This window comes from Theropithecus gelada, chromosome 2 (assembly GCF_003255815.1).
Source record: "Theropithecus gelada isolate Dixy chromosome 2, Tgel_1.0, whole genome shotgun sequence".
NCBI lineage: Eukaryota > Metazoa > Chordata > Mammalia > Primates > Cercopithecidae > Theropithecus > Theropithecus gelada.
In genome coordinates this window covers 154,199,843-154,221,121 of record NC_037669.1, presented here as the reverse complement: position 1 = coordinate 154,221,121, position 21,279 = coordinate 154,199,843, and the positions used below count along the sequence as shown (strand labels likewise).

The window sequence follows — 21,279 nt, the reverse complement described above, 5'->3', positions numbered from 1 at the left end:
GGGAGAGGCGCTCTTATTTTTTGAATTTCCAGCTTTTCTGCCCTGCTTTTTCCCCATCTTTGTGGTTTTATCTGCCTCTGGTCTTTGATGATGATGGTGACGTACTGATGGGGTTTTGATGTAGGTGTCCTTCCTGTTTGATAGTTTTCCTTCTACCAGTCAGGACCCTCAGCTCTAGGTCTGTTGGAGATTGCTTGAGGTCCACTCCAGACCCTGTTTGCCTGGGTGTCAGCAGCAGAGGCTGCAGAAGATAGAATATTGCTGAACAGTGAGTGTACCTGTCTGATTCTTGCTTTGGAGGCTTCCTCTCAGGGGTGTACTCCACCCTGTGAAGTGTGGGGTGTCAGACTGCCCCTAGTGGGGGATGTTTCCCAGTTAGGCTACTCAGGGGTCAGGGACCCATTTGAGCAGGCAGTCTGTCCCTTCTCAGATCTCAACCTCCATGTTGGGAGATCCACTGCTCTCTTCAAAGCTGTCAGACAGAGTTGTTTGCGTCTGCAGAGGTTTCTGCTGCTTTTGTTGTTGTTTAGGTGTGCCCTGTCCCCAGAGGTGGAGTCTACAGAGACAGGCAGGTTTCCTTGAGCTGCTGTGAGCTCCACCCAGTTCAAGCTTCCCAGCAGCTTTGTTTACCTACTTAAGCCTCAGCAATGGTGTGCGCCCCTCCCCCAGCCTCGCTGCTGCCTTGTGGTTAGATCGCAGACTGCTGTGCTAGCAATGAGGGAGGCTCTGTGGGCGTGGGACCCTCCCGGCCAGGTGTGGGATATAATCTCCTGGTGTGCCTGTTTGCTTAAAGTGCAGTATTGGGGTGGGATTTACCCGATTTTCCAGGTGCTGTGTGTCTCAGTTCCCCTGGCTAGGAAAAGGGATTCCCTTTCCCCTTGTGCTTCCCAGGTGAGGCGATGCCTCGCCCTGCTTCAGCTCTCGCTGGTCAGGCTGCAGCAGCTGACCAGCACCGATTGTCTGGCACTCCCTAGTGAGATGAACCCAGTACCTCAGTTGAAAATGCAGAAATCACCAGTCTTCTGTGTCGCTCGCGCTAGGAGTTGGAGACTGGAGCTGTTCCTATTCGGCCATCTTGCTCCACCCCCCTACAAATGACTTTAAAACAGTAATTTAATCATGGTATCACACAAGTGATTACTATGATACTGCAAGGAAAAGAAGGGTTGACATACACCTAAAATACATGTTGGGAACTATCATGACCTAATGTATCTTTTATCATTATGCATTACACAAATGATGCTGCTAGGTCCAAAAAGAAAATATTTTATTTTTCATGTTATAACCTGCCAACTTTTGTTTAATGCTATATCTATCTCACATATATAGTGACATATAGGGATATATAGACATCCCAAGTAGGATCTACCTTAAGGACAAAAACAACTCCAAAAAAATTAATAATAAATTTTAAATTGTTTTCAGTAGTCATACAATAAGCAATAGGGTGGGTATTGTTATTTCTAAGACTATGATTGTGATGTTAACAGCCAGGATTTTTGGTATGGAAGAAAAGTGATATAGATGTTAGATCAACAAGATAAAGTAAAAATTCTGTAGTCAGGAATTTGAATAGGGAATATCAGCATGAACTCACAATATTTTTATTGTATTTCTTATCTCTGTGCACTGAAAGTTCTTAAAAACAAGTAGTAATAGGCACTCCTAGCACCCAGATGTCTACAAATATAATTTCCTTCTAAAAGAAACCAGGATTCCCTCAGATAAATTACTAATTTTAGGTCTGGGACAAGAAAGGTATGCAATGAGCCTGGAAGGAAGCTATCAGACTACTAAGGTCATATCAAAATCATTCAAGAACCGAATTAAAGAGGCACCCAAAGACAGGACAAACTCAGCATTAATAAGGATAATAGCTACAAGTGATTTAAACAAATCAAATATATTTAAATATATAAGGTTGTATGGCACCTATTGAAGATACTAGGAAGCTCATTCATTATTCTGAAAAAAGAAAGATTCGAGCCTTCAGCTGCTTTACCTGTATGAACTGTACCTCAGGGCAACCAGACAGTTTGATGTGGAGGATTTCTCTTTACAAAACTTTTCCAGCTAGTAAATGTCAAAGGAATAACAGACTTAGACTATCAAACTTTTACAGATCTCTAATTAATAGATAGCGCTGGGCGCGGTGGCTCACGCCTGTAATCCCAGCACGTTGAGAGGTCAACGAGGGCGAATCACAAGGTCAGGAGTTCAAGACCAGCCTGGCCAATATGGTGAAAACCCGTCTCTACTAAAAATACAAAAAATTAGCTGGGCATAGTGGTGGGCACCTGTAATCCCAGCTACTGGGGAGGCTGAGGGAGGACAATCACTTGAACCCCGGAGGCGGAGGTTGCAGTGAGCTGAGATCGCACCACTGCACTCCAGCCCAGGTGACAGTGCAAGACTCTATCTCAAAAAAAAAAAAAAAAAAAGATGGTAATGATCAATGATCATCAATGTCTATCATCAATGCCATCATCAACATCACAAGAAAGGAAAAAAAGATATTCTATGTCTCCTGATGGAGATGCACAAAACCACCGATGAAGAGTCCTGCCAAAACACAAAAGAATAGTCAAAGCTGAACCTGATCAAGCATTTAGCTCTAACTACAAACCTACAGATAGTTCAGGAGAAAGAGGAATACATTAAATATCACCACAGTAATCAATCAGCAAAACCCAGACTGTGGGGAATTCCACAAGACGAACAATCTGATTTATTCAGCAACAGTAAAAATAATAAAAATCATGGGGAAGGAAAAGGGAAAAGAAGAGAGGAAAGGAGGGAAGAATGGAAGAGGAATCTATAGATTAAAAAAAGACAAATATGTGTAGTAAAACAAAGGAATTGTGGATACTGAATTGATATTTGACGACATTTAGAAAAAAAGTACTGATTTTTGTTGTAGTGTGATGGTGGTAAAGTGGTTATTTTTTAAAAGGAAGTATCTTTTAGAGACACATACAGAAATGTTTGTAGATATAATGACATTATTTGGAATAATATGTAGTATTACATGTATATTACTTGGAATAATATGCAGTATGATATTAAAATATACAATATTATTTGGTGAAAGATACACAGGAAATAAGATTCTCTATGTATTGATAATGGTTAAAACTGAGTAACAGGAACACCAAGGTCATTACACAATTCTATTTTATATATGCTTGAAATTTTTCATAATAAAAAGATAAAACAGCAAAAAGAAAAGTAAACTACAGGCAACTCATAAAAGAAGAAATAGCAACAACCAATATGAAAAGAAATAAAAAAGAATTTTACTTTAGAAGAAATATTAAAAATGCAAGTTTCTTAAAAGGTGAGGTTTCATTTTTCACGTATCACGTGGCCAAAACTTTGAAAGATTAATGATATCCCTGGGAGCAAAGGAATGCAAAAACTAGCTTTCTTGTATGCTCCAAACACTAGTAGACTAAATTGGCTCCAGTTTTCTGGAAAGCATTTGGCAATATGTTAAGAAAAGTACATGGGGAAAGGAGCTAGAGTTCCAGGGCCAGGTTGCCAAAGCCAGATTGCAGTCACACCACTCACTGGTGGCAGGACCCAAAGCAAGTTTCTTGGCTGCTGTGTACCTCAATTCCTAGCCCATAAAAAGCATGTACTATAACAGTGGCATCCACCTCAAGGGCTGCTGCGAGGCTAAGTCATAATATTTGTACCAAACTTGGACCAGTGCCTGGCATATGGAGCTGGCTTTCATTATTATGTTGGCCCAGCAACCTCACTTCTAAGAATTTATTTTAAGGAAATCTTAATCAAGTGCACAAAGACACATATACACATTTTTTAATCACTTCATTATATATAAAATGCAAAAAGTAGAAATGTCTGGTTAAAAAAATTTTTGTAATCTTTGCCTGGAATACTAGGTGGCCATTAAATATAACTGTCTTATATTTATATGTACTGACACGTACATGTGTACTGATATAAAGACATTTGGAATCTGTTTTCCAGGAGGAAAATCAAGCTAGAGAAGAATATAGTTGAACCCTAGGAGGGAGTTTTTTCTTCACCAGCGCATGTCTATCTAGATGTTAACAATAATTGACTAATTTGTGGGTTATATTCTTTTTGATTATCTGTATTTTCTAATTTTTCTGTATCAATCTTATCATTTGTGTAATTTTTAAATGATCTGTTACATATGTTCCATAGTTCTGGCAAATCTTGTGCTGGTTAATTTTAGGTTCAATTTGATGAGATTAAGAGGTACCTGGACAGCTGTAAAGCATTATTTCTGAGTAGGTCTGAGAAGGTGCTTCCAGAAGAGATTAGCATTTGAATCAGTAAACTGAGTGAGGAAAATCCGCCCTCACCCACTGTGGGGGGACCATCCAATCTGCTGCAGGCCTGGATAGAAGAGCTCTCTCTCTGGAGTCGGGACACTCAGCTTCTGTCCTTGGATGTCAGAACTCCAGGTTCTCTGGCCTTTGCACCCAAGGACCTGCACCAACAGTCCCAGGTTCTCCGGCTTTCGGATTTAGACTGAGCCACTCTACCAGCTTCCCTCGTTCTCCAGTTTGCAGACAGACTATGCTGTGACTTCTCAGCCTCCGTAATCGCATGAGCTAATTCCCTTAATAGATCCCCTGTCATTTATTAGGGACACTGGCTAATAAATACCCATAAGTATCTATCTATCTATACATCCTACTAGTTCTGTTTCTATTGAGACCTAATACAACTTACTAAAGAATTTTAAAATGTACTTGAAAATGGGGAGGGGTGAACACAGCATAGAAACACCAAAGTAATATGTTAGTCAAACCCTCCAAAGTAGATAGAAAAATCCATTTGGAAACATATAACGTAATGATGAACATTCAAGAACAGAGACATTCTCATTGATAATCATCACCAGTGTGTGCACACACGTACAAACACATTTACTGTTTGCACTTGCGTTCCCCCGAAAGTGGAGCTAGAAACAAGGACTTGGGTGCAGATTAATTTATCTCAGAGGTGTTCATAAGAGAAAGAAGTGAGGGAGTGAGAAAAATGAAACAGAAAAGAGGAAGGCCGATGAACTATGCATTAATAATAGTAACTGCATATTAGTGAGAACTAGCACTCAGTCCCACAAGGGACTCTGAGAAACCGTGCAGAATGAAACTCAGAGGTACCCCACAGAAGCACAGGAAGCCTGGAGTAATTGCTCCAGGCTTTTACTCATCAGGCAATTACTCATCAACTCCCATCCCACCAAGATTGTGGGCTGGTCTGGAAGCATCAGCTCTGCAGCTCTCCTGAGCTTCCTCACTGAGCAGCTTCCTTTGTACCACAACACCCCAGCCTGCCCCTCCCCCAGCCGCCCTACCCCACCACCAGACCCCTTTTGCTTCCCGCAGTGCATTTCCTCCATCACCTTCCTATGAGAACTTCAAGTCCTCACCAGGTGTCAGGATCACCCAAAGGCCAAAGGAAGTCTGGGTGAGGTGGAGGTGGTAATAGACGAAACAAGATTGACCTTAAGTTGAGTTGATAATATTTGAAGCCCAGTGATGAGCACATGGGTTCATCACACTCTTCCCTTTACTCATATATGTGTTTGAAACTTTCCATAGCAAAAAGTTAAAAATAGATCTTTGCTGTGTCAGGGATGGAGGTTCTTTGCTGGGTCTCCCTTTCAGGAAAAAAAAAAAAATTGCCATTCAACCAGGAGAAATGAAATTGACTGACAGGTTCACACCAAGGTTCACTCCAGTTTTCAAGTCGAGGTCTCATTCAGTCCAGGCCACCCCAGCCAATGGCCAAGTGCGGGGCAGGCATGAGGGCCTGGACGTTTCTGAACAAAGGGGGACTCCCAAGTGGGCGGTTCTTGCTCAGGAGCTCCCCACTGGGTCAGTGGAGACCTTGTCAACCCCACTCGATGCCCTGAGTTCTCCTGGCTCCACTAGCTTCCTTCTCTCTTTCTGTTCACAGTGGTCAGGTGTACATTGCACTCTGCAGCCTTTCCCCACCGGATCCTGCCTCCACCTCCTTTTCTTTCCCAAGTGCGGCTCCTCAATGACTCCATCTTGGCAACCGTGTCCCAAAAGACCTAAACTGAAACAATTAAGATGCAGTTGCTTCCTTCCCTCCCAACCCCTTGAAAGCTCCAAAAATAATGAAATACATACCAGAGTTAAAAACATCATACTATATTTAAACGTTTGCATATAATATATTAACGTTTTTCACACTACAAATATACAACGGCTATGTATAAAACCTGATTTTGGAAATAATATCAAAAAATACACGTGTGGTCCCTTGGGGATACAAGGTCCAGCCAAGTGGCCCTCCTCTCTTCCCATCCATGAGTAGGCCTGCCACATAACACAACCCTAGGAAACTCTCCAGGGTCACCCAGGCTGGGCTGGATGGCCTTTCATATGCTCCCCGTAACACCCTGTTCTCTGCCACTAGATTACTACCCTGTGCTGGCACTGGCTGCAGACATTCTGCCCCAGCCTCTGCCTGCACCCTAACTCAGTAGTGAGAGGCTAGAGAGCCTGACGCAGAGTAGGCAAGCACTCAGTAAATAATTGTGGATCAATCACAGAATGACTGACTGAGGCATATGTCCCCAAAAGGACTCCAGATAGGAGCCATCTCCACAGTGTTCCTACAGTTTTATAAAAGGCTTGGGAAAAGAGGGCTAGTGACTCTTTTCAGTCTCAGGGGGACACGGAGGTAGAGGAAGAAAACTACCTGGAGGTTCTGTTTTAACCCTTTCTCAAGCCTTGGGACCAGGGGCTCCTAATCAGGCACCTGTGGCGCTCTATAGCAGGGCCCCTCACAGGTCAGGAGGGATGAGATCATATCCGTTCCCTGCACTGCTTCTCTCCAAGAGGATGATCTCTTGGTTGTTTGTGAAGACAAGAGGCCCAGCAGCCTCTTCTGTTGGAGTGGACCTGAGCTGGCCCCAGCCAGGCAAACTCTGGCCAGCTAGCCTCTGGGGTGAATCACCAGGCAGGGACCCTGGGCTGGCTGGAGCTCTGTGGACCAGTGCCAAACTTCTCTGGAAGCTTTGAGCGAGACAAGGGCTTGGGTTTCTCTCTCTGGTCCAGGTCCAGAGGAAGATCTTCCAAGGAGGAGATTTCCAAGTCACTCTCATCTTCAGAAAGCTGCAGGGGGTGAAGGGGAGAAGAAAATACATTTTGATAAGGGAGGAGGGTGGCTGAGAGCTAAGCACATTGCAGGATGGGAATGCAGAACGGAAATGGGGACAAATGCACACTGGGAAGGAAGCCAAAGGGAGACGCTACTCCTCCTGCCTTCTCAAGTCTTCCTGCCTTTGAGAACCTGCTTTAGTGACCTGGGATCACGGTGATTTCAAATACCCCTGAAATTCTACTAACCAAACCCAGGCAGCGCCTTGGAAAGGCCTATGTGCAGAGCAGGTTGCTCTCGTTTTCACTTCAGCTTTGTGCAGATTTTTAACTCCCTCTTTGACAGAGCCAGAAGCCCAGAAACTCCACCGTTCCAAGTTCTCGAGCTGAATGCACTGTGGGCTAATGACCCGCCTCCTCTCAGACGGGTTCCCTCAGGCCTGGTAAACATCCTGACTGAAGGAGCATGAGAGGAGCTTGGGAGTCCTTCAGCCTGGAAGGGTCTGCACTGCAGCCAGCAGGACAGCTCAGAGTCGGCCAAGGGACCAGGCCACCCCTGACCACAGCCACCTGCGTAGCAGCCCAGGCCTTCCCCTCTGGAGTCCTCATTGCCCCTGCTGGCCACCTGGGCTTTGATACAAGCCATCCTGTGCATTTTCTCCAGGAATGTAAGGCGACCAATCAGAACGCAAGCAGGGTGCAGGGCAGCAAGCATGCTCTGAGCAGCGCCTCAATCTGTTTGGGGCTGTTGGTGCTCTTTCACAATTTGGAAAAAGGAACAAGTTTTTTCTTCTCAGTCATTTGGATGCATTACTCACAAACGTACATGAGCCGTGTGATAAACCAAACACACCGTGGTAAAGAGCGGGGAGTGCTATCAAAAACTCAAGAATGGTTGCCCACCACTACCAAATTTTAGAGCAATAGCACTGATTACTCCAGGATGCACCTTTTTGATGGAGAAAGGTGAGAAAGGAGTGCGAAGTAAAGGGAGCTCTGAAGTTTTCTGCTTGAAAAATAACAGCAGTGTGCAAGTTGTTCCCTGACGGAGGAGACAGGGGCAGTGAGGAAGGTCTGGTGATGCCAGGAAAGCTCAACGTCTGAGCTCTAAGTCTGAAAATCTCATGGTGGCTACAGTCTGAGGCAAGGCTCAGGTTTCTAAAACAGAGGTATCTAAATACTCCCGTCTTGTGCTGTTACTGACTCTGATGTGCTATGCGAGGCCACTCCAGTACCACCCTTGGGGGAGTCCGCTCCACACACATATTGTCTTAGGGTCCGTGGCAGAGGCACTGGGGAGGAGCCCACTGTAGGATGAGACCGGACTGGAAGAGCAGTTGCTGCAGGAAGCCAGGCACAGAGTCGGCTCCGAGGCTCTCTGAGTGGCAGGAGATGGAAGAATCCAAACTTACTGAGCATTGCTTGTATAATGAACCAAAAGGCTTTTTAATGTTAACTTGGACACAAGTATTCCAAACTGGCCATCTCTCCATGTGCACAGGGCAGAGGGAGATCACCTGCGACGTCCCACTAGGGCAAAGGATGATACTTGCTGGACCCTCCCCAACCTTCACCCCAGGCCCCCCAAACTCAGAGCTGGTTCTGTAGGGAATTGCAGGGTGAACTCTAAGCATCCTACATCCTACCTGAGGCTTCCTTCCTGGTGTGGCAGCCCTCTGCGGCCCAGCATTGGGCATAAGAAACAGACTGACCCCTCCAGCAGGCTTCTTTGCCGGAGCTTCTAGCTGCTTCTCCAGGTTTTTGACCATCGACTGCACCAGTGTTCCTGGAAGGGGAAAAAGCGGCTGTGTCAGTGGCAGAAGCCTAGAAAATGAGCATTTCAGTTTTATGGGTCATGTGTCTAGGCTCCAGTGTGGATAGAGGGAATGAGCAGAAGGGTCAGGAGGAAGAAGGCTGGGCAACCACAAAAAAGGAGACAGAGAAGGCCAGGCCAATGGGTGCCGAGTGAACAGAGGCTTGGCATATTCGGAAAATGTGACTGTGCAAACTTAATGACATGGCTAGTGACAGAGACTTAGGAAGCTGTGCTTCCCTCTAATGAGAGGCTGAGGCAGGACCTCTGCTCAGTGTGGGAAATGAGCTGTATCACTAGCGTGCACTTAGTTCCTCAACATCTTCACACAGAGACAAGAAGAAATATCATAAAGATTAGTACATGAGGACTGCAGGCAAGAATGACTTTCTGCAAAGTCCATGCAGGAAGCAGGAGCTAAGCAGTGACAGAGATCATCAATAGATCCCTGGTGCCTGGCACACCAAGGTGATGTATGAACCTCAGGAATGACCAAGAAGCAGGAAGCTAACTACAGTCTTCTACGATTCAAACGAAATCAAGGTCTGAGCTGACTTTTGGAGCTACAACAGCCCTTGGCTCACTGATTCATTCAAGAAATGTTTGTTAAGGGCCTATGATGTAGCAGGCACTGTTTCCTCACCCTCTCATTAATCACCTTGTCCAAATACCTCATTTTACAACAAAGGAGCAGAAACCACCTGCACAAGGACAAGCAGGTAGCAAGTGGCAGAGCCAGGACTTTCTCTGAAGATTCCTAACTCCCAGTCCCAAGACCTTGCCACCCTATTGCCCTCACCTGGCAGGGCATCAATACTTCTCCAGAGATCTGTTTCTGGCGAATTCTGATGGACTGGCAGGCTTGGCTTATGCTGTAAACATGGCCAAGTGCTGCAGAGTCTATTAGGAGCAAGAACTTTGCAGACCACAAGCCTAGCCTGACATCCCAGAGTTTCTACTTACTGACCTTGGCAAGACAAAACTCTAAATGCCACATTCTTTATTCTTTAACTCAGTCTTGGCTAGAAAATACAACTGAAGCCAGAAGCTGCAGGCCTCAGTTGGCAGTTTGATAGGAAAATCTTGAAAGAATGGGAGTAGACAGTTGTTTTGAAAAGAAGGATGCTCAACTAGTCATTGCAACCTGTTAAACAGAAAATAATACATTGAATGAATATTTTCATTCCAGTTACCATGACAGTTAGCTCAGGTCTCTACAATACCCTTTCCATCAACACGTTGAATTTCTAAGTCTCTTGGCTGAAAAGGGCAAAGAGCTTCCCCATATGATGAAACAGGCTGCGTGGCCCAAAGGCAGCCTGCTATAAAGGTTGACTGACTGTCTGTGGCTGCCTCCTCTGTCTCAAGCTTTGCTGGGAAGCCACATTTTTCACAATTGAGTTGTTGCAAAAAGTTATGCTTATTACAGTCTATGTGTTATAGAAAACTATATTTGTCAGAATGTTCATGGTAGCAAACTGTTTTCCCTTCAAGTTGTAACTGAGGTTTGCCCTGGAGGCTACTTTGACCACTGTGGTATTTAACTCTAGGACCATCAACTCTTGATCGGTGCTAACGAACTCAAACAGCATAAAAGACTATGGGGATATTCTTAACATTTAGAACACAGCTAAAGGCAGCTCTTTCTGGGGAAAAAAAATTAGTTTACAATTAAATAAATAAACGTGACTCTAACACATTAACTTCAAAAACATCATACAGAATCCCAACTTGCCATGACATCATTCTGCGGTCTTGGGCCAGTCATAATGTCTATGAGGCTTAGTTTCAACTTCTGTCACGACGTGTGTGACTCAGCCTTCCCTCATCAGTGCTGTGAGGAGTAAACGAGGAGACTCGTGCGAAGAGATCCACAGAGCTGAGCACTCGGTGAGCACCCAGAAACACCAACACAGAGGGGAGAGCCTTCTCTCTCACGCCTCGAGCTTGCACAGAAGGAGGGAACTTCTGCTCTCCTCACCGGGATGGACAAGGATAGGAGAAACACCCTCCCAGTTTCTTCCCCACATCCTACCCTCTCCTCACAGAAGCAGCCAAGCAGAGGGGTGGGCCTGCAACACACCCTGGGCCACGGCGCACCTGAAGGAGGGCCGCTGATCCAGAAAACAGTGCCAGCTCTTTCTCTCGGAGCCTCCCCGCCCATGTGGCTGGGTTTGGAGCCGGGCTGGAGTGCACCCTACAGCTGCCTGTTTAAGGTCTTACACATTCAGGGTCTGCTTTGCAAACCCAGCCCTGCGCACAAGTAAGATCAGGATCTGGATTCGGGGAGACTGGAGGGGCCCCCACTTTGGCCTCAAGTGCTGGTTGTTCCTCTAATCCAGCCCTAACAGAAAGCCAATGCCTCAGGCATTCCTGGGCCCTGTCACCACTATTAGAGCGAGGCTTTGATCACCCGTGGCTGGCCACTGTGTTTATTCTCTACTGGAAAGAACATGGAGGAGAAAAGAGATGAGTGGCTGCCTTTGACCTCCCACAGTCAATAATTTAATGACAAAACAAGGGGTAAAATAAACCTTGCTCAAACTCTAGCTTTCTCCTGATATCTCTGCTATCCCAGAAAAAAAAAAATTTTTGAGGTGAAGGAGGACCATCCCCTCCAAGCCAAATAGAGAAAGAGATGTCAAATCAGAAAGCCTAAAGGAAGCTGAAGGGTGTTTCTGGAGCCTCGAGAAATCTGGGCTGGAGAAGGGTTTCACCCGTGGTCCCAGCCCACTCACCCGAAGGTGCCAGCTCACCTGAGCCCTGGCCAGGGGGCTGGGCATTCTCTGAGGTCTCTGTGTCAGACCAGTCCCAGTCATCCTCGGGCCGAGGCACCATCCTGGAGGGAACTTTCGGAGGCTGTAGAGACACACGCTGCACACGGTCTCCCTCTGAGTCCTCTTCAGAACTGAACGGGGGCGTGCTGCCATGAGGAGGAGAAGAAATGAGGGATGCATGGGCCAGAAAGAAAACTTTGAAAGCCAAACTTCACCATGCTGCAAGCTGGCTTGGTTTGCTCAGGGCAGCCCTGCTCCCTCCCTCAGGCCCAGAAGATAGCTAGGAGACCCGAGGAGTGCAGCAGCCACACCAGCTTCCCCCTTAGTAGAGCCCTGCCTGTCTGAGGATCCGCCCCTCCAGAGTGGCAACGGGCTTGGGGGAGGAGATGGGTAAGGGGAGGGTGGGTTTGTCTTGGTTGGGAGCACAGGTTCTCAAGTCCAGAACCCAGACTGGACCCCACCTGAGGCACCTTCTGTTCACATGTATCTGCCCCCCACCTATCTGCAGAAGCCCGGAGGGAGCCCAGAACAGGGCTGCCTGAAGCCAGGAGCCGCCACTGCAGGTGGGGTGAGAGGGCAGAGTCTGGGGCTCACCTCATCCCAGGCCCTGAGGAAGGAGGGGTGCTGGAGGGTCCATGCACTCTGGGGCGTGGAGCCGGGGTGGACACCTGGGTCAGGCCAGAGCCATGGCTGCCATGGCTCTGACGAGTTGGTGGGGGCGGCTCTGCCGGCGTGGATGGCAAGGCCCCCTGCAGGGTCCTGGTCTTTGGCTGGGCCTCTCTGGTGACCAGTGTGCTCTGCTGGCTTTTGACTGGAAACACAGAAAGGAATGACTTTTGGAGGACACCCATGCTGGGTCTCAAGCCTAAGAGGAGGGAGAAAGCGGCTCCAACACCCTGGAAACGGACAATCACTCCCTCTCTGTGCTGTAATAACCACAGCAGATTTCACAATTGCTGCCAAATCAGGTGTTCTGCTGCTGGCCAGATTCAAGGCTGGGACCATAGTTCCACAGTTTCCTCAGAGACCAGGAGAGCAGCTGGGTGCTCCAGAGTCATGCTGTCATTATAGACCAGCAGGAGTCCGCGGGCCTGAAGAAGAACTCAGCAGTCCTAGATGGACTTCACCAAGACCGCTACCCTCTCCCCAACCCACACTACAGCTGCGGCAGTGCAGGCAGCCCTGCAGGAAGACCATGCTGCCACCAGAGGTCGCCGCAGGACTGCATGAACCATCAAGATCCACTCAAACCTCCTCCCAAATGCAACCTGGGGCAAGGCACTACTAAGGCAGGCAATTGGACACAGCCCCTCTGTTTTCCAAATCGCATCAAGACCTATAGCTGAGAAGAGAGGTCTGAGATCAGCAAGTTTTTATGGAAAGAGAAGAGATAGAGTGCATCACAGGGAGTCAGACACATGTGTAGATTGAGTCACAATGTAAAATGAGTTTCTTACAGTAATTCAAGATCAAAAAATGTTTGAAATACAGTTGACCTTTGAACAACGTGGGTTTGAACAGCCACGGGTTCGCTTGTACATGGATTTTCTACTGACTCTGCCACATGAGACAGCAAGAGCAACCCCTCCTCTTCCTCCTCCTCCTTAGCCTACTCAATACGAAGATGACAAGGATGAAGTCCTTTATGATGATCCACTTCCCCTTAACGAATAGTAAACATATTTGCTCTTCGTTGTGATTTTCTTAATAACATGTTCTTTTCTCGAGCTTACTTTATTATAATAATACAGCATATAATTCATATAACATGCAAAATATGTGTTAACAGTCTATGTTGTCGGTAAGACTTCTGGTCAACAGCAGGCTATGAGTAGTTAAGTTTTGGGGCAGTCAAAAGTTACACGCAAATTTTCAACTGCATAGGGGGGTGGCACCCCTGGCCCCTGCGTTGTTCAAGGGCCAGCTGTGCACTGCTCTCAGTCAATGTGTCTACTCAGAAGTGGAGCTTTCAGGAAAGAGTGAACTGAAGAGAAGGGGAAGACAAAGACAAGCTTGCTGGGGGAAAATAACAATAGTTTCCCATGACTGTGCACCAGATACCAAGAAAAGCACTTTACCTACAACCACGTGGCCCCCGAGCATCTTCAGAGGCTATCCTTTTCCCTACAGAGGCTTGCCCTCAGCTCCACGGAAGAAAGTGGTGAATACAAACCCAGGCTGTCTGTCTGCCTCAATCTTGGGCCCTCACTGCTACCTCCCACAACCTTGCCCCAGACAAGAGAAGAGGCAGGGTCTGAGCAGAAATGAGAGGTGAGCATTAAGACAGCACTTGCAGGACCCAGGAAAAGAATAAAGGTGCGAAGGAAAGGTCTACAAAATGCCACAAAAACACAGTGCTCATCTCACACCTCAGTAACATCTCCAGAGAAAGCAGACTCTCAGGGCCAGGGAAAGGGAAAGGCAGTGAAGGGGGCTCTCCCTCCTGGCTTTTTTACTACAGGAACAAAGGTGTGTGGGAGTGGGTGGGGCGTAGTACCTAGAAGGAGCAAGATACCTTTGCTGTCTCCTGGAAGCCAGCATTCCGAGGGTTTTTCCATTAATCCTCCCCAAGTCCCTGTCCCCTCCCTCCTCTGAGCTCCCACCACCCCTGTGCTTGGCTCCATCATGTCACCTGGTCCTGGCTGGTTTCCCAGGTGAGGTGGCAGGCCCTGGCACAGAGTCAACTTCAGCAAGTACTGAACTAAATGAAAGAGTGGGCAAATGAATGAATGACCATTTGACTGAATGAGCAAAAGGATGTACATTTAAATTGAAGCATGAAAAGCAGATTGGCAACCAGGACAAATATCCTTCTGTCTGAGTTTTCTGTGCAAGACTAAAAACCATCCTTTCCTTAGAGATTTTAAGACCAGAAGTTTAAACTAAATATTATAGTTTCCCAGGTCAACTCATTTTTTACCATATTTTCATGCCAAAATGACAATGCTTTTAAACACAAAATACCTGCTTTGTACTTGTCCAAGTAATAATTTCCATGAGCTCACAGGATCGCTATGTTAGTGTTATTTTCTCCTAATTTACATGAGGAAAAATAAAAATAAGTTATAAAATGATTGGTAGATGTAGCAACTAAAATCATCTCTCATATCAGAGATACCTGGGCCATACTCTGCAAAATTTTTTTTGCATGAAGAGCTCAGGTTGGTTCTTCCTGGACACAGGAGATACAGAACTAGCCTCCTTCTGGCCACGCGTGTCCCTGACTGAGAAGACAAAGTAAAAGGAGCAGGACAGCACCCTGCATAAGCGGACCAGATCCACTGAAGCCCTCCCCAGAGCCTCCAATCACAGCAGCCCAGGGCCTCTGGGAACCTTCTAGAAACAGGGGGCTCTCAAACCTGGGAACACAAATACCCTTGCTCCATAAGAACAGACTCAAGGGTCCTGGTCCACAGAATTTAGTGTTCCACCAGAACCACAGGGCCTTCTTTTGTCATGACCCCCAGAGCATGGACAAATGGCAAAGTAGCAGCTATGACCTGGCCCAAAGAACCAACTCTGAGCTCTGAGAATTCATCCGTGTGCAGAACTGGCCCAGCCTCTCATGCCCTCCCATTGCCAGAGCAGCGGCTGTCTGAGCTCTGTGGAAGTTTACATTTGATTGATATTTGCCTCCACCTGCAGCTCCAACGTTCCCAGGCCTCTGCCTGCCTCCCCAGGCTGGCACACCTGGTGTGTAGAGCCAGAAACTGAATAGGCTGCTCTCTGTTGAAGAGACACTCAACTGTGGTCGCAGCAAGCCAAGCAGTGCAGAAAGAAGGTGCTATGGGAGGCAGCATGTCTGCACAGGGACAGTTCAGGCTGACAACAGGCTCCAGCTCCGGCTCTCCTCCAACTTCCCTGAGTGACCCTGGACAAATGCCCCCACTCCCACCCCAGATCCTATTTTCTCAACAGAGAACTTCTGGACTCAGTCACCTGTGAGAACCCTACCAGCTCAGCCCTTCAGAGAAGTGCCCCTAATGGGGGACAAAGACTATACCCGCCTCATGTGCAAACAAGTCTTGGCAAGAATGGGACCCTTCCAGGTCACAGCCCTGAGCGAGCCCTCTCCCCAGTGTACCTGAAGGCTGCCCATCTGGCTGGGACACCACAGCGCCATTCTCCTGTCTCTGCTTCACTCTGCTGGTGACTTCCTTGACAAGCTTTCCCCTCAGACTCCGAAATTCAGAAAACTTCCGGGCCTTCTGCTCCCGCTGGACTCTCAGCAGGGATTCCAGGTGTCTGAGAGTCTGAATCGAGATTCCCTTTGCACCCTAGAGGAGACAGGAGTTCACCTTTACAGACAGAGGCTACCCTTCTTCTCCTTCCCCTAAGCCTCTCACACCTGCTGCTGCTGGCCTGGGAGTCTGTGATCAGTGCCTGGTGCTTTTCTTGCAGGAGTGGGGGGCATGAAATGAGGATCAGAGAAGGGTAAGCAGCAGCTTCAAAGCTGCTGAAAGTGCAGTGGTTTGGGGTTTGAGAGCACCATCAAAATGTGCACAGCAGGATAATGCAAAGGACTGCATCACAATTCTAACCACATCATAGCATAAGGGACTTCATTGGAACATGCTTTTCTACATCTGACTGAATCCTAGGATAAGAGACCATAGCTTGCTCATTTTTGTACCCCCAATTACCATTATTATGCCAAACACATTGTCCATGGCTAACAATGTTCAAAAAACTAAACTGCTGTAAACACAATTCAGGTCCCTTTCAAGACCTACTGGAAGTTGCTCGAGCTTTTGACATCCACCCAGAGCCCATGGGAGGGTCTAGGGAGGCATCCGAATCCAAGATGAGGATTCATGCAAGGTTAGAAAGGAACGTCTTAATCAAGTCTAAATATAGGGCCAAAGTTAGAGTAGTCAGTAGTTGAAAACGATCAAAGCAGTGAGCATTCTTCCTAAAATAACCCTAGTTGTCTATTTGATTTTTTTCTAACTTACTGTACACAAATAGTATTTCCAATAGTGTAGTGCTTGGCTAATTTAATAACAGGTGTGTTTTTATTTAATAATAGATTTCATTGGTGCTTCTAACAATAACATACATGTTCTGGTTAAGCACAATGGCATTCAAATACTAGTTGGAGAGAGAATCCATAGACCCTTTAAAGGAACTGGATCACTGCTGCAGACTTCCTGAGATGCCGAAGACCTGTGAGTCTGCTTGCTTTCTCAATGGGGAGGCTCATGATCTGGGGCAAGTTCCCAGCCCTGGTCACCGGCTGCCTGGAAATAGACTCGGTCCTGTTGGTGGGGCACAGTGTGAGTGAGACCGGACTTTAGGACTGCAGGCTGCGTGGAAGCGGGCTGAGGCCTGTGACTGCCAGCTTTCCCCCACTTCCCTGGCGACCTGTATGACTCAGCAGAGGCAGCCATAATCCCCCTGGGAATATAACTCCACTGGACTGGGAACCACACCCTCATCCCCCACAGAAGCTGCAGCAAGCCTCACCCAAGGAGAGGCTGAGCTCAGACATGTCTATTCCTGGCCCCACCTGGTGGTCTTCCTCTACCCGCCCTGGTAGCTGAAGACAAAGGTCATAATCTCTTAGGAGCTATATGGCCATGCCCACCACCTGAGAAACCTGAATACTTAACTACGTGTCCCTAGAGCAAGTAGGCAAGTATGCTTCCTCCCTATAGGGCCATAGCTTGAAAGCACCACCTCCTAGCTGGAGGCCAACTAACACAAAACCAGTGCACTAAACAAAAAAAGAAAAACACAAAGACCCTCAAGAGTCCACTTCACTCCCCTACTACCTCCACCGGAGCAGGCGCTGAAATAGTATCCACAGCTGCAAGACCTGAAAATGGATCACATCACAGGACTCTTTGCAGACACTCCCCAGTACCAGCCTGTAACTCTACTGGGTGGCTAGACCCAGAAGATCAAAAACAATCGCTAGAGTTCAGCTCTCAGGAAGCCCCATTCCTAGGGGAAGGGGGAGAACACCACATCAAGGGAGCACCCATGGGACAAAAGAATCTGAACAGCAGCCCTTGAATCCCAGATCTTCCCTCTAACAGAGTCTACCCAAATGAGAAGGAACCAGAAAAACAATTCTGGTAACATGACAACACGAGGTTCTTTAACTCCCCCAAAAATCATACCAGCTCACTAGCAATGCATCCAAACCAAGACGAATCTCTGAATTGCCAGAAAAAGAATTCAGAAGGTCAATTATTAAGCTAATCAAGCAGGCACCAAAGAAAGGTGAAGCCCACCTTAAAGAAATCAAAAATATGATACAAGATATGAAAGGAAAATTTTTTAGTGAAATAGATAGCATACATAAAAAGCTATCACAACTTCTGGAAATCAAAAACACTTAGAGAAATGCAAAATACACTGAAAAGTCTCAGCAATAGAATCAAACAAGGAGAAGAAAGAACTTCAGAGCTCAAAGACAAGGCTTTCGAATTAACACAATCCATCAAAGACGAAAAAGAATTTTAAATAAATGAACAAAGTCTCCAAGAAGTTTGTGACTGTGTTAAACATCCAAAACTAAGAATAACTGTTATTCCCAAGGAAGAAGAGAAATCTAAAAGCTTGAAAATTGAAATCATCTTTGAGGGAATAATCGAGGAAAACTTTTCCAGCCTTACTAGAGACCTAGGCATCCAAATACAAGAAGCTCAAAGAACACTTGAGAAATTCATCACAAAAAGATCATCACCTAAGCACACAGTCAACAGGTTATCTAAAGTCAAGATGAAGGAAAGAATCCTAAGAGCTGTGAGGCAAAAGCACCAGGTAACCTATAAAGGAAAACCTATCAGACTAACAGCAGATTTCTCAGCAGAAACCCTACAAGCTAGAAGGGATTGGGTCCTATTCTTTAGCCTCCTTAAACAAAACAATTATCAGCCACGAATTTTGTATCCAGTGAAACTAAGCTTCATAAATGAAAGAAAGACACAGTGTTTTCCAGACAAACAAATGCTGAGAGAATCTGCCACTAACAAGCCAGCACTACAACAACTGCTAAAAGGAGCCCTAAATCTTGAAACAAGTCCTTGAAATCTACCAAAAGAGAATCTCCTTAAAGCATAAATCTCACAGGACCTATACAACAATAACACATGAAAAAAAAAAAAAAAAAGGCAAGGTATTCAGGCAACAAATAGCACAGTGAATAGAACAGTACCTCACATCTCAATACTAGCATTGAATGTAAATGGCCTAAATACTCCACTTAAAAGATACAGAATGGCAGAATGGATACGAATTCACCAACCAAGTTTCTGCTGTCTTCAGAAGACTCACCTAAACTCACATTGGGACTCACATAAGCTTAAGGTAAAGGGGCGGGAAAAAAACATTCCATGCAAATGGATACCGAAAGCGAGCAGGAGTAGCTATTCTTATAGCAGACAAAACAAACTTTAAAGCAACAGCAGTTAAAAAAGACAAACAGGGACGTTACATAATAATAAAAGGACTAGTCCAACAGGAAAATATCATAATTCTAAATATATATGCACCTAACACTGGAGCTTCCAAATTTACAATACAATTACTACAAGACCTAAGAAATGAGATTGACAGCAACACAATGATAGCGGGGGATTTTAAGACTGCACTGACAGCACTAGACAGGTCATCAAGACAGAAAGTCAATAAAGAAACAATGGATTTAAACTATAACCTACAACAAATAGACTTAACAGATATTATAGAACATTCTACCCAACATGAACAGAATATACATTCTATTCATCAGCACATGGAACATTCTCCAAGACAGACCAAATGATAGGCCACAAAACAAGTCTCAGTAAATTTAAGAAAATTGAAACTATATCAAGTACTCCTTCAGATCACAGTGGAATAAAATTGGAAATCAACTCCAAAAGAAACCCTCAAAACCATGCAAATACATGGAAATTAAATAACTGGTTCCTGAATAATCGTTGGGTCAACAATGAAATCAAGATGGAAAATTAAAAGTTATCTGACTGAACAATAACAGTGACACAACCTATCAAAACCTCTGGGATACAGCAAGAGCAGTGCTAAGAGGAAAGTTCATAGCATTAAATGCTTACACTAAAAAGTCTGTGGTCAGGCACGGTGGCTCACGCCTGTAATCCCAGCACTTTGGGACACCGAGGTGGGTGGATCAGGAGTTCGAGACCATCCTGGCCAATATGGAGAAACCCCGTCTCTACTAAAAAGACAAAAAAATTTAGCTGGGCGTGGTGGCGCATGCCCGTAATCCCAGCTACTCAGGAGGCTAAGGCAGGAAAATCCCTTGAACCAGGGAGTAAGAGGTTGCAGTGAGCCGAGATTATGCCACTGCTCTCCAGCCTGGTGACAGAGCGAGATTCCGTCTCAAGAAAAAAAAGTCTGAAAGAGTACAAATACATAATCTAAGGTCACACCTCACAGAACTGGAGAAACAAGAATAATCCACACCCAAGGAGACAATGGATCAGGACGAGTGGCTGAGGAACGGGCCCAGAAGCCTTGGGTAGCAGCACTGGAGGTCCTAAGGACTGCAGACTGTCCTTAAATGAGGAGGGAGCTTCCCAGAGTGGGGAGAGTCAGCATCACTAATTACCAGGAAAATGCAAATCAAAACCACAATGTGATACCACCTCACTCCTACAAGAATGGCCATAATCAAAATATCAAAAATTAGTAGATGTTGACATGGATGTGGTGAAAAGGGAACACTTTTACACTGTTGGTGGGAATGTAAACTAGTACAACCACTATGGAAAACAGTGTGGAAATTCTTTAAAGAACTAAAAGTAGATCTACCATTTGATCCAGCAATCCCACTACTGTGTATCTACCCAGAGGAAAAGAAGTCATTACATGAAAAAGATACTTGCACATGCATGTTTATGGCAGCACAATTTGCAACTGCAAAAATGTGGAAGCAGCCTAAATATACAAGCAACGAGTGGATAAAGAAACTGTGATATATATACATACCATGGAATACTACTCAGCCCTAAAAAGGAACGAAATAATTGCATTTGCCGCAACCTGGATGGAATTGGAGACTATTACTCTAAGTGAAGTAACTCAGGAATGGAAAACCAAACATCATGTGTTCTCACTCATATGTGGGAGCTAAGCTATAAGGACGCAAAGGCATAAGAATGGTACATTGGAATTTGGGGGAAAGAGCACGGGGGTGGCAAGGGATAAAAGACTACACACTGGGTACAGTGTATGCTGTTCAGGTGATGGGTGCACAAAATCTCAGAAATCACCACCTAAGAACTTATTCATGTAACCAAACAACACCTGTACCCCCAAAACCCATTGAAATAAAAAAAATTAAATTTCAGATATTTTATCTCAAAATAAAATATACATACATATATGTAACTGCTAAAAAACTATAGGAAAATATGTTGTTATTTCTCAAAAAAAAACCCACAAATAATTGGTGCCAGACATAGCTTTCAATGATGCCCACACACAGCCACCTGCTGAGTGGACACAGCCACGTATACCACAGATAATGGGCTTGCAGATGGATACTTACCCAAGGGGGGGACCTGTCCATAGGCCA

General features: G+C 45.7%; 1 protein-coding gene across 1 annotated transcript in view; it reads right to left on the bottom strand.

The window, feature by feature from the left end:
* Positions 1–6,169: 6,169 nt before the first annotated feature.
* DZIP1L (DAZ interacting zinc finger protein 1 like) overlaps positions 6,170–21,279 on the bottom strand; it is a 55,270-nt gene continuing 40,160 nt past the window's right edge. The window contains exons 12-16 of the mRNA XM_025373940.1: positions 15,814–16,006; positions 12,324–12,540; positions 11,709–11,875; positions 8,786–8,925; positions 6,170–7,154 (exon numbers count right to left, since the gene is read on the bottom strand). Of these exons, the coding sequence (XP_025229725.1) occupies positions 6,993–7,154; positions 8,786–8,925; positions 11,709–11,875; positions 12,324–12,540; positions 15,814–16,006 (879 nt within the window). The 3' untranslated portion in view covers positions 6,170–6,992. The remainder of the gene's footprint in view (positions 7,155–8,785; positions 8,926–11,708; positions 11,876–12,323; positions 12,541–15,813; positions 16,007–21,279) is intronic.